Source organism: Pavona decussata, unplaced genomic scaffold, assembly GCF_977016875.1.
Source record: "Pavona decussata unplaced genomic scaffold, jaPavDecu1.1 SCAFFOLD_371, whole genome shotgun sequence".
NCBI lineage: Eukaryota > Metazoa > Cnidaria > Anthozoa > Scleractinia > Agariciidae > Pavona > Pavona decussata.
This window is the reverse complement of record NW_028145747.1, coordinates 595,839-608,048: the sequence shown is the minus strand read 5'-3', so window position 1 is coordinate 608,048 and position 12,210 is coordinate 595,839. Positions and strand designations below refer to the sequence as shown.

At 39.0% G+C, this 12,210-nt stretch overlaps 1 protein-coding gene across 1 annotated transcript; it reads right to left on the bottom strand.

Moving 5' to 3' along the window:
* Nucleotides 1-4,233: 4,233 nt before the first annotated feature.
* LOC146452350 (uncharacterized) lies at nucleotides 4,234-8,070 on the bottom strand. The gene has a single exon (XM_085098023.1). The coding sequence runs from the start codon at nucleotides 7,932-7,934 to the stop codon at nucleotides 6,288-6,290; it is 1,647 nt and encodes a 548-aa protein (XP_084954149.1). The 5' UTR covers nucleotides 7,935-8,070; the 3' UTR covers nucleotides 4,234-6,287.
* Between the last annotated feature and the right edge of the window lie 4,140 nt (nucleotides 8,071-12,210).

Sequence of the window (12,210 nt, the reverse complement as noted above, 5' to 3'; positions counted from 1 at the left end):
TTGGTAAGATCTTTGACACATAAAACCTATGTGACTACGTTAAAGAGAATAAAATTCACCAGTTCAACATCGCTATGGTCAAAACAATTTTGTTCCATTTTGACGTAAAGTTCAAAGCTAACTGCCACAGGGCGAAGGCCTTGCTGCAGTACCTGTCTTGTTTTGTACAAGCTAAGGATGCGAATGCTCCTTGAGTGATAAATAATTCAAATTGATGATCAGGTCAAGAGGGCGAGATATCTTTGCTTGTAGTTTTTCTTTAAATCATCTCCGATGACTTAAATCACTCAGCCTCCTTCCATGCTCTGCTTTTGGGGAATTAGATAGGTTGGCAATATGACAATTTCATTATGTTGCATTCCTTAGTACTGTAGTTGAATTACTATGTAAAAAGATAATCTTCGATTAGTGGAGTGTAAACGCTTCTATATTTTTTAGGTAGAAGAACGATTTAATCAGTTCATCTGTACAGTATTCAAAAGCTGGATGCGAAGCTTCGAACAGTGTTTCACGCTATGTATCGATGTAATGTATATTGACCAGGAATGCGTGGCGCGTGACTCAATTTACCGAAGCCTGTAGCAGACGATAGAGGGAGTACTTGGCACGATATTTTGGTGCACGATTTAGTCCAGCTTTAGTCCAGCTTGAAGCTTAAACGCACTATAAGACAAAAGTGAATTTGCTAAATTTTTAACTTACTTGAATTTTTTTTGCACTTCAAACTGAAGAGTTCCCACAACTTTAAATTATTATATTTGCTGTTTAGCCTTAGTACCAGAGAGTGATCAAAGTCATCATTCAAACCGAGGTCGCACTTTTGGCTGTATTGTTAAAAAATGGCGAAGGCGATTTTTAGAGGATGAAACAAAAAATCAAAACTTTGCTTTCCTTTGATAAAGAAAAACACTGAGTTTTTAGTTATTTGGAAAGAAGAAATAATAATCTAGTAATTCTGAAATAATTATTCTGTTTCACTGAATGTGTAATTTTTAAGCGACTTTAGAGTGATCCCGACGTCTTGTGTTTTAATTTTTGGTTTTATGTACTTTTTGAGGTGGCTATTAAAACGAAAACTCCCCAAAAATAACACAAGTGAATCAGCCCAATTTATCACCATCTTTGTTCATTGTGTATGTTGTTTGTCTTGTGCAGAAAATATGAAGGAAATCTGTTTTGCACCGAAATTTGAGTGAATGGTTCTTACGCGGACACGCCCTTAATAAGTTTGAGAATGTTTGTTCAAGTAGTGATACACGTATCTCAAGGACAAATTGGATGCTGATCAATGCTGGAACTGATTGAAAGGGTTAAGAAAAGAAGCTAGCATTCTAGGTAAGTAGAAATTGAAGTTTCCATTGGAATTCATTTTCTGAGCTTTCATTCAAAGGTTCACAGTTACAGCCACATTATATAACGTAATGCGTTACTCTTTGAGTGTGTCTTTGTCTTCAATGATACAGTAGTTTTGTCACTTATTCCATGCAACCCAGTAGTATATGAACTCGGCATGCTCATAGCCAACAAGGTGCACATCACTGAGTTAGGAGTTGGCTACTAGTTTAAGTTCATGTACGTCGAAATTGAGTAGATTGAATCTTTTATTTTATTTTATTAAATAAAAAATTCTTGAATTGTGTATTTGTGCAGCAGGGGTGGATCATGGAGCAGTGGTGAGAGTACTCGCCTCCCAAAAATGTTGCCTGGTTTGGTTGCCGGAGTCGCCGCATATGGTTCTCGTACTTGCCATGAGAGGCTCCGGGTATTCCGGTTTTCCCCTAACCTTAAAACCAACATTTCCAAATTCCAATTCGATCCGGAAACAGAGGACAACAGGTTTGTCAGTCGTAACAGACTATGAAATATCACCCTCGTTAAACAAACGAAGAAGATTATGAGAAATGTTATTAACTTACCAAAAACTTTGCAAAAGCAATTTTCCGACGTATGCTTGGAATGACTTCTCCTCTCCTAGGATGCCGAACAAATGACTTAACCCTGCGGACGAAATTCAACCATTAGGGCTAACTGATATCCAAAGGCTTATCTATGTTATAAAAGGTGAGAACCCATATCAAATCTGATGTATCAATCTTATGGTCTTTTCCCACGGGTGAAATAATAGGTAGACGATGGAATAATGATGTTGAAGACTGCAGTGTTTACTCTTGCAGAAATGAAAAGAATAAACAGTTTCTCTCATGTTTATCTTTTCTTTTTAGGCTTTCGTTGTATTTGTTGTTCCCGTACTACCTTTTATTCAAACAACTATTTGTCACATGATATCATCGGAAAGATGTTACGAGAAACCTTCTGTCTCTGAAAATGAAACGGAAAAGCAAGAGAAGTAAAGTACCATTTCCCTGTTAATTCTTATGAAAATGAGGGTTTTTCAATAGCTATGTCATTCGTATATTTATTTTATCATAAACCTTGAATAGGTTGTTTAAAAGCGTTATATCCTTTGGAAATGAATATACTATTTGTACGGGTGGACACAATGAAATTTAGCGATATCATTCAAAATTATTCTAAATTGACTTTTAGAAAATTAGAAGAAGATAGTATGTTTGTTTTCTTTTGATCTTTTGATGTCGATTGACAAATATCTTAATATTTTTGTTAACAGTTTTCATTTTCCCTATTTTTTTAAAGAACACTTCTTTTACACCTGTTTATCGATGAATGTAAGATAACTCGGGTTCTGTTCTTATCTTACATTGTCAGTATAGTGATATCTAAATTGACGCTTTTTTCGATCAGATTTTAAGGAAAAAAAGGTCATCAACTTTGTTTTCTTTTGTTGCCTATTGTTAAATATCTCAATATATTTTGCCATCAGAAGGGTTTCTACGTTCATATTTATGAAAGTGCAAATAAATATAATGGTTCTTCCCGAATCAGTGATAAAACTTGCTAAACATTTTTACGTTTTTCTTACAGTGGCTGATCAGGCTACTATTGCCATGACAACTCAGTTTGCACATCAGAATGTACAACATTGGCGTTTTGTTTGCTTTAATTAAAGAATGGACTGAAGCCTTATTTGACTTGTACGGCAGAAAGACATAGTTTTAGCCGGAGAAATCAAAGTCATTCACCGGTCACTGATGGCAACGTTAACTACAACTTTTAGCCCACTACTAACGTATCACGGCCTGACATCATTTGTGCATGCAATTTGATTTGGAGTATCCCTAATTTGTGGTCTGCGCTAAATACATTGACACTTAAACAAAGTGATTTTTTATCAGAATACATACACAAGGCCAAATGGAATCTGATTGTTAAATAAATACTGTATGATTGAAATGATGTGTATGCTATCTTCGTGATAAATTACGGTTGTTATTGAGTACAAGTACTGCATGAGAAATTTATGCCAACATTGATACGGTAAAAATTCAGTCTGCTGTTTACTGTTTTGGTTGTAAAAGAAAAGGGAGGAGGGGATGTGGGTTTAAAATAAAGAGATGGGAGGAGGGGGGTTAATAATTTTTTTTGAAGAGGACCCACCTTGTCTAGGTAGGAGGGTTATCAAAGACACCACCTATCTCGTGAACGTTACTGACAAAATTTCATTGGCTTTAAAATTTGAGTTGACACAGAAATATTCAGCTAGTAAAAGTCAGTATTGCTACATAAACAAGAAAAGGGAAGTTTGAATCTCATTGTCATTTTTTACTGCTGGAGAGAGGAGTGGCTATGCAATAAAGACACCATCTTTTAAGGTTGAGGAATGGGGGGGGGGGGGTTGCAGGCAGAGGGCACCATCTATTTTGGGGTTTGGTCGGTTCAGTTCGAGTATAATAGTTTTGACTACTTCCCTAACGCAGACGTTCCTTGGCTCGTGACGTGACGCAATCCTGGGGAGGATTGCGTGACGTGATGACCCAAAAAACGAATGCGTAAGAGGCTAGAGTATAATCTGTAACTGCGCGGGATTCTTATCAGAAAAACAAATTGCAGTCATTTCCTTGCAGTCGCAAAAAAAGAAAATTCTCTAGAGGATCTCTTACGCAAGTTCAAAATAGCCTAACGTAGGAGGCAATTTGAGTACCTTGGCAAATACGGGTATAAAGACAACCGTATCAGGTAGAAAAGGCCAACAAAATAAAACCATACAGCGACCGGATCAAGGAAGTGTTTCCTAGGGAAGAATTTCCTTCCCGCCTCGACCTGTCAAAAACAAAACGATATACGGAGGTGTAGCACAACGATAATCATTTTAGTGTAGTCTTTATTTCGAGTAACATCAACAAATATGCTTCTTGTGGTTTATCACCAAATCAAATGACATGCACTGCAGGGATGGCGCAGTGGTGAGAGCACTCGCCTCCCACCAATGTGGCCCGGGTTCGATTCCAGGACTCGGCATTTTATGTAGGTTGAGTTTGTCGTTGGTTGTCGCATAGTTAATTGAAGGCAATGGTTATGAAACCTGTCAAACGTCTTTGTTATATGTTTTTGTTTGCGTTTTTGGCCTTGACCCTGCACAAACAACAATAGAATTTGGAATGTGTTGGAGCAACTGACCAATCGAAATGTTTTGTTAAGATATTCAACTGTGGAGTGAGCGTTAAAACAAAGGATTGTGCAGGGTCACGGCCCCTTCCAACATAAACAGCACCACCATTGTTTTCATGGCAAAGTTTCATAACCAGTCCCTCAAGTAACTATAATTGTCGTCCTTGCCCCGTGAAGATTTTATTCGGGTACTTCGGTTTTCCCCTCTCCTAAAAAGCCAACATTTCTAAATTCTAAATCGATCTGGAATCTGAGGGCCACAGTTTGTTAATCGTAAAACAAAGTTGACTGATTAATTTATTTTTATGTATTTATTAATAACCAGACAAAGTTAACCCTTACCAAACGAATAAATCATACAAAGAGTGCAACACTTATTACGATTTGATCCCGGATTTGTTAAAACTCGTCATCCTCATTTTTTACGGGCTTTTACGCGTGGACCCCGAAACAAAGGACAAGCTAAAAGAAGTTTACATTAATTACTTAATATAGTCCATCACATTCATTCCATTGCGCATATGCCACACATGACATTCCAATCCTAACAGTATGGATGACGTTTGTCCTATGAACCTAGTTTAATGGCCTTAGCTCCCACGAGTCTCCTGTAACTCAGTGGTAGAGCATCCGAACTAGTAATAGGAAGGTCTTAGGTTCGACTCCTGATAGGGGCACTCAGATTTTTTCCGAGTATGCCTGTGTCATTTACTGAATAATACATTCTCACTTACTTAAATCTACATTCCTGGGACTTCAGCATCAAAATTTGATTTTTTCTTTTCAGTATTTAAAAACCACAACTGTATAATCAGTATAATGTTATTGTATGATTTACTGTAAAAGTTCTGTGAAGTTCCTGGGAAGTTTATAAGACCTCACCTCACGCGGTCTAAGTTAAGTATTGCCTAGTTCCTAGGCCCTTCTATGTGTTTCACCTCGGTCAATTCGTTTCGGGTCACGTGCTCCGAACGAAAAAAAAACGAGGCTTTCCCCGGACGTTTGTCTCGGTTACGTCACCGAGGGTGTGGGAGAAAGCCGTACAGGGCCTTAAATGGGACGTTCCGGTATAAAAGGGGCCTGGCCAGGCCACAGTAGTCAATCAACCATTAGAGCGTAAACAACGGACAAACAACATGTGCCCTTTTCTTCGGCTTTTACAGATAAAATTGGCTTCGTTTTCAGAATAACCCTTTTTAAACAAATTAGAACTTGATATCTTATATTGCTGTGATGATATTATGAAATTTTGAGGCATATTTTTTCAGAGGACGCTTGAGTCAACAACTTGTCACGACTGAGCAGCGTCTAAATTTGCGTCTCACGTCCACAAAGGTGTGAAATGAAGGAGGGGCTTGCCCTTTTATAGCGGAACTTCTTGTTTAACAATTTTAATTTTTCTTTACTGCACTCTGATTGGTTGGCAAAGTGCGCGCCATTTTCTCAACCAATAAAGAAGCGAAACCAAAACTAATCGTGACTGTACTCATATTTGCTTCGAATTCTGATTGGTTGATTTCGCTGTTTACGTGTGCTGAGATTGGTCAGTTTTGATTTTGCGACGATTATGATTACCACTATCATTGTTTACATGAAATTGTCTTGTTAATAATTGTCTTATTTTTAAACCGTCTTCGACCATTCTTATGAAAACAATTGTCTACACTTTTCTGTTCTCCAATTTTAACTTCTCAAAATTTTAAACCAAGTAACACATATATAAAAAAAAGCGAGAAAAAGTACTCTTTATATTGAAAGCTTCAAGCCATGAGAACTGTGTTCTGACAAGGAACCGCAATGCGACCTTTCACTGACACTGCAACTCCTGTTATGAAGGGACCTCCCTTTGATTTGAACTGTATAACGCGTACAAACTTCAACTCTTTGGAATACATGGACACTTCGACTTGCTTTTCTGACTGCAGTGAGGCAACGAGCACGTTTTCACTTGGACGATGGAATGCCACAGCAGAACCACTATGCGGTATCGATCCACGAATGGAAAACCGGTTTAAATGATGACCTTCTGCACTGAAGACGCGAAGAGATGTGGAATCGTCATCATCGTCCAGTACCAAGGAGTGACCGTCATGAGCAGCTGCGATATCTTGTGCATTATTCAAAATATCTGGGCCAAACCTTAGAAGAAAGCCTCCATCGCTATGGTACACCTCCACTGCATTGTTGCGTACATCATTAAAGCTTCCTCCAACTACCATCACTCTATTAAACTCATCCACCGCCAGAGAATATCCACGAAACCCTTTCGTCAGAGCGAACTTGTGAGTAAAGCGACCATGTTTGTCAAGCACAAGCACTTCACTCACACCAGCCATTCCATCCTGGTTTCTTCTCAGCACTAGTACGAAGACGTTGTCTTGCTGGTCACAGGCTACATTCCAGATCTCGTGCTCATATTCAGACTGCACTTCTTCAGCGAAAGGGTGAAGACAGCTCAGAAAGACGCCGCTTTCATCGAACACCTTTGCGTTTCGATCCACGCTGTCTCCAACAATGAAATGCCCTTGGGAATTCGAAGCAATACTCCACGCAAATTTCAGTGTTTGTCCCCCTTCTCCCTTCTGGCCAAACGACCAAGTTTGACAGTAGTGTTTGGTCGTCCGCTCGTGCAATGGATCGATTTTCTCACCTCTAACAACAACGCAAGGCCAGGTGGGAAGGGCTCCACCACCGCAAACTGTTTGCGTGACATCGCAGATAACGCTATTCACGTAACGAATATCCGCCAGAATTTCGCTCCCTTTCTTCCCTGCCTCAAAGGATCTCTCAACCTCAGGCAAAGAATGCAGCTCACGAAGGCATGATAAACACGCTGGTAATGCTTCTACAGGATTGTCAATTTTCTCTAATATCGTCGCCGCGACACGATAACGCATGGCTAGAATGCGTTGAGTTATACTGAGTGCTTCATTGCAGAAAGCCTTTGTTGCCTTTTTGCGAGCGTCTTCAAATCTCTTCTTGGCGTCATACAGGGCCCTTGCGGCTGATTCGTTCAATTCGTTTAGTCCCTCAGCCAGAGTCAATAAATGAAGCCAAGCTGTCGATGTGGGAAAGCTGACCTTTACTCTTTCGTCCTTTCTTGCTGCTGGTAGCAGAAGTGAAACTGTTCCGTTCTCACTTAGGTTCACTTCCTCAAACGCTTTGCACAGGTACGAAAATCCTTCGTCAAAGAAGCTGATGCTTGCTAGAAGATCTTTCCTCGTAAGTGCGTCCAGTTTTGATTTAACACCGCTAATTTCACTTTGGATTCCGTTGGCAATTATTTGAAGATCCCTAGTTTGAAGCCCGCTATTCTGCTGACTATTCCCTCTGGTTGCATCACTGACTGCTGCAGAAATACCCTCCTTCACCAAAGAACTAACAGCTGCTTGCAAAATCGAATGCATGGCTTTCACTATTAAATTTAAAGTGAAACGATGATAAACTTGCTGATTTTTCGAGTCGTAAGTCCAACCTTTTAGTGCTAGTCAAGGGAGCTCAACTTCCTCTCACTTCCGCTCATTCGTGCTATCATGTGATGTGGTAGGCTAGTTCCTAGGCCTCTCTCTGTCTTTCCTCCGATCAATATCAATCCATTTCGGATCACGCGGTCCGAAACGAATTGAAACGAATTGATCGTGCCTCCAAGAAAGCTGTACAGGGACGGACATTAACCCGGACTGAATCATTGGTGTCCGTCGACCAGTTGAAAATCAGTTTTTGAACATCTGTCTTTCTGGGTTAATTTTCCAATATATCTAATGTGTTTTCCTTTTCTTTTATTCTTTCTTTTTTTTTTTTTTAAGTGTTTTAACATTAATTCCTCGCTACTAGATTTGGGACGGAGGAGGGATTACTATGGGATATGTGTTTTCACACTCAATGCCTTGAAAGAAATCGGTTTTTTTTTTTTTTTCATTTTTGACTTTTGATTAATAAACCAGAACACTGAAGGATTCAATAGACAATCGATGGGGCGGGGGGGGGGGGGGTTAGACTCTCTGTATAGCATTGACGGGGGTGCTTGTTGTGCATGTATCTTTTAGGGACCTTTGGGGGCATTTGTGATACAATGTACAAGGCGTTAAAACGGAAATTTTAAAGTCAAAACCAGTGAAACTATGGAGTTTCTGTTAGAATGTTGTTCTTGTTTTATTAATAAAAGCGTTTGTTACAATAATAAACGTGGCCTTATCAATTTTAAATTTAACTGCCATGAAATAAACGCCCAAATGCTAAGTTTGATCCCAGATCCCCGATCCCTCGATCCTCAGTCCTCCATTTTGATTTTCTAGCAAAAGTAGTCTCCTTGAACTTCAAGACACTGATTATTCAGATTTTGCCCGTTGCAAAGCCATTTGTCAGCTACCAGCTTTGGAAGATGCATCGCCCTTTTCAAAAAAGATAAAGGCGGCATGCTTTTGAACAGTCATAGATTAGATTCTTGTAATTAATTAAAAGTCAAGTTTACGTATAACGTACAGTGACAGCAAACTTGTACATTGTAATTGAGTTACGTTTGATTTGATGTTTTGGTTCAGAACTGAGTCTCTTAGAGAAGATTTCAGGAAAGATACACTGTCAAAGATTACTTCCACTGATGATAAAACTCCGGACTATACAGAGAAAGCGATTTGATGTTTGCCACCTTTCTACAACTGAAGGATTGCAGCCGCTTTTTAAACGTACTTTTACGATTTTACGATGTTGACGTGTACGACTCTGATGGACAGTTTGTTCTCAGCTTTGGAGAAGAAAGAATCACACGCAGAGGGCATCACAGCCACAAATGACGGGCGGGTTGTGGTAGTAGGCACCTACTTTTTCTATGTTCACGTATTCAATGGACAAGGAGAACATCGTTTCAAATTTAGCTTGGAAGTAGAAAGATATTATCTCTGTCTTGATGTTCCGTTTCACTGGCCAAATGAGCGTATCCTTGTTGCCGGTAAAGAAGAGAGAAACGAAAACCTGCGTGTGCTGGTATACAGCAAAGAAGGCGAGTTTCTTCGAGAAATTCAACATAAGGGAAAATGGGTATCTTCCTTCGCTGGGATTATAGTGACCAGCGAAGGTCGTTTGGCCGCAGTTGTTGAGAGGGGGCAAGTAAGGTGGTTGTCTTTTGAGATGATAGTGACCTTAAGCAGGGCTGCAGCCAGGCTTTCAGGAGAGACGAGGCAAAGAGAGCCTCCCGCAACACAAGGAAAGCGAAGCTTTGTTTGTGTTGCAATGTTTTCATTCCTTTTTTTCGTGGCCAGTTTACTGACTGTTTTGAATAGAGATTTAGCATCGCGTTTACGAGAAACGGCAAACGTCACACTTTGCCGTTTCACGTTTCACCTTTTGATTTTAGCTAATTTTGCGAGTTTCGATGAAGCTGAAGCTGTTTATGTGACTCACTGTGGTGAATTCATGAAGAAAAGTGCAGTAAGGAGTGAGTTATGGGGATTTTCAAACATGAAACTTAATTTACCCCAGTATGACTTGCCGGAAAATTATTGGGGTACTTGTTTTCAACAATTAACTACTTATATGTATAAGAAAAAAGGAAGAAATACTTACGTAGTACTCTCACGTAGACGGCAAACGCGAAATAGCCTGTTTTCACGTAGAAACGGCAACCGGCAAACGCGAAAAAATGGCGGGAAAATCGTGGTCACGTGGTCATTTTTGCCGTTCGCGTTTCACGTATAGGCGATGCTAAATCTCTCTATTGAGCGTTTTCATTCACGTGACTACCGGCCATACTGGTTTACTGAAACAAAAGAAAGTATTTGCATAAAAATAGAGTTCAATTCCCAGAGGTTTAGTTTGGGACACCAACATGGCCACCATTTCTTTGTTTCGGGACACCAACATGGCCGCCGTGACGTCATGTGAAAACACTCTATTAGTAAACAACGAGAACGCGGACGCCGACTGTGCATGACTGGCGGGATAACGCTTGACGTACCCCGGTTTCCATTGGAAGATCCCTAAACTAATTCCTTCGTTTTCGTTAAAAATGCGAAAAAAGATCAGCTAGCATTTTCGTGAAACCAACAACAGCTAGTAAATTCGGGGAATAAAGTACCGTTTCCTAAGACCCTCTTCTAAGAGTTTCTGCAACTTAAATTTTCAGCTACAATATCGATCCGAACCGGATCAATCTGCATCAGTTTACACAAATATGTATTTAAAAGCACACAAAACGATCTAAGTATTTTGCAGAAATCAGGGTCTCGTTGGGTGTCCCCAAACAGAACGCCTTGGAGGCCTTAGCGATACAAACGAACCGAGTACCAAATTGGGCATTTAAACCACCAACACTCGCAGCACAATAGCTGATGAAAACACTCAAAACAAACGCGTAAGCCGAACGAGAAGTTAGTCTTTCGATTTACCGTTTCGAAAAGGTTTGTTTTCGTTCTGAAAACTGACGACATATTGGAATCTTGAAAATTTACTCCTGAACAACTCGGCCGCCATTTTGATAGCAGTTCCTAATAGTTTAGTTCTAGTTCGCCCACATTCTAAAAATTAAAGGAATTGCGACAATCGCAAACAAACGTTGCATTAGTGTGAGGTTAATAAAGAAAAGAAATCTAGCTTAAACATCAGTGCTGTACGGAATCTTACCGTTCAACTTGACTCAGTACAGAGACGTAAATGTTCGTTCTCTAGCATATTGATGCAAGCTATGTTGAAAGGTCACATCCCCCGGCTGCATTCCCACTTCAAGCCCTCGGATTACATTTCTATCGTAATTTTCTACAAACGTGAATTGGCAAGGATGAATTTTGCATTTAAGACCAGGAGGACAAGCGACACTTTGTAATTTTCTGTTTAGATAATTATTCTGTCAGGTTCTGTTTGGAGCAGAAATACAAGCTTACCTTGCCATCGTAGCGACCACGTGATTGAGTACCATCCACCAAAAAAAAATGTTTCGCACGACAACAAAAGAGCTATTCTTCTAGAAAAATAGCTCAAAAAGAGAACAATGACCCGCACAGTGCGATTTATATCGATTCATAACTCCATGAGACGAATATTAGGCACCGATGATATATTCAGAAAGCCGGCTTTAATGGTGTCATACTTTAGTTTTAATTGAGATGATAACAAATATGGCGTTTTCTTTGGTGTTTAATTTTATTATTTTTGTCTGTTTTTGTTTGTTATCTAAAACTTCAGTAACATGGGAAACTAATGGCTTTTGTTTTCCGGAAAGTAAATAGCAGCTTAAACATTGGAAGGATCAGGAAGGATTGGTATTGGTTCTCTAAACATACCGTGACTCAAAAATGTAAGAATTGGAACAGATTCAAACTGTTCGTGTACGCCAACATCCCTTTTAAAGGATCGAAACGATCTTTGGAAACAGAAAATGGCGTCAAAAGTTTTTTTTTTTTTAAATGTTTACTTGGAAGCCACGTCTGAAAGTCTTCTTTTTTTAATAATAATAGTAATAATAATAATAATAATAATAATAATAATAATAATAATAATAATAATAATAATAATAATAATAATAACAACAATAGTAATAATAATAACAATAATAATAATAATAATAATAATAATAATAACAATAATAATAATAATAATAATAATAATCTTTTATTAGGAAGCTTCCGGTCACTTAAGGTGATTTTCAGAAAGGTCCTATAAAGATTAAATATACAAAAGGTTAAAAAATAC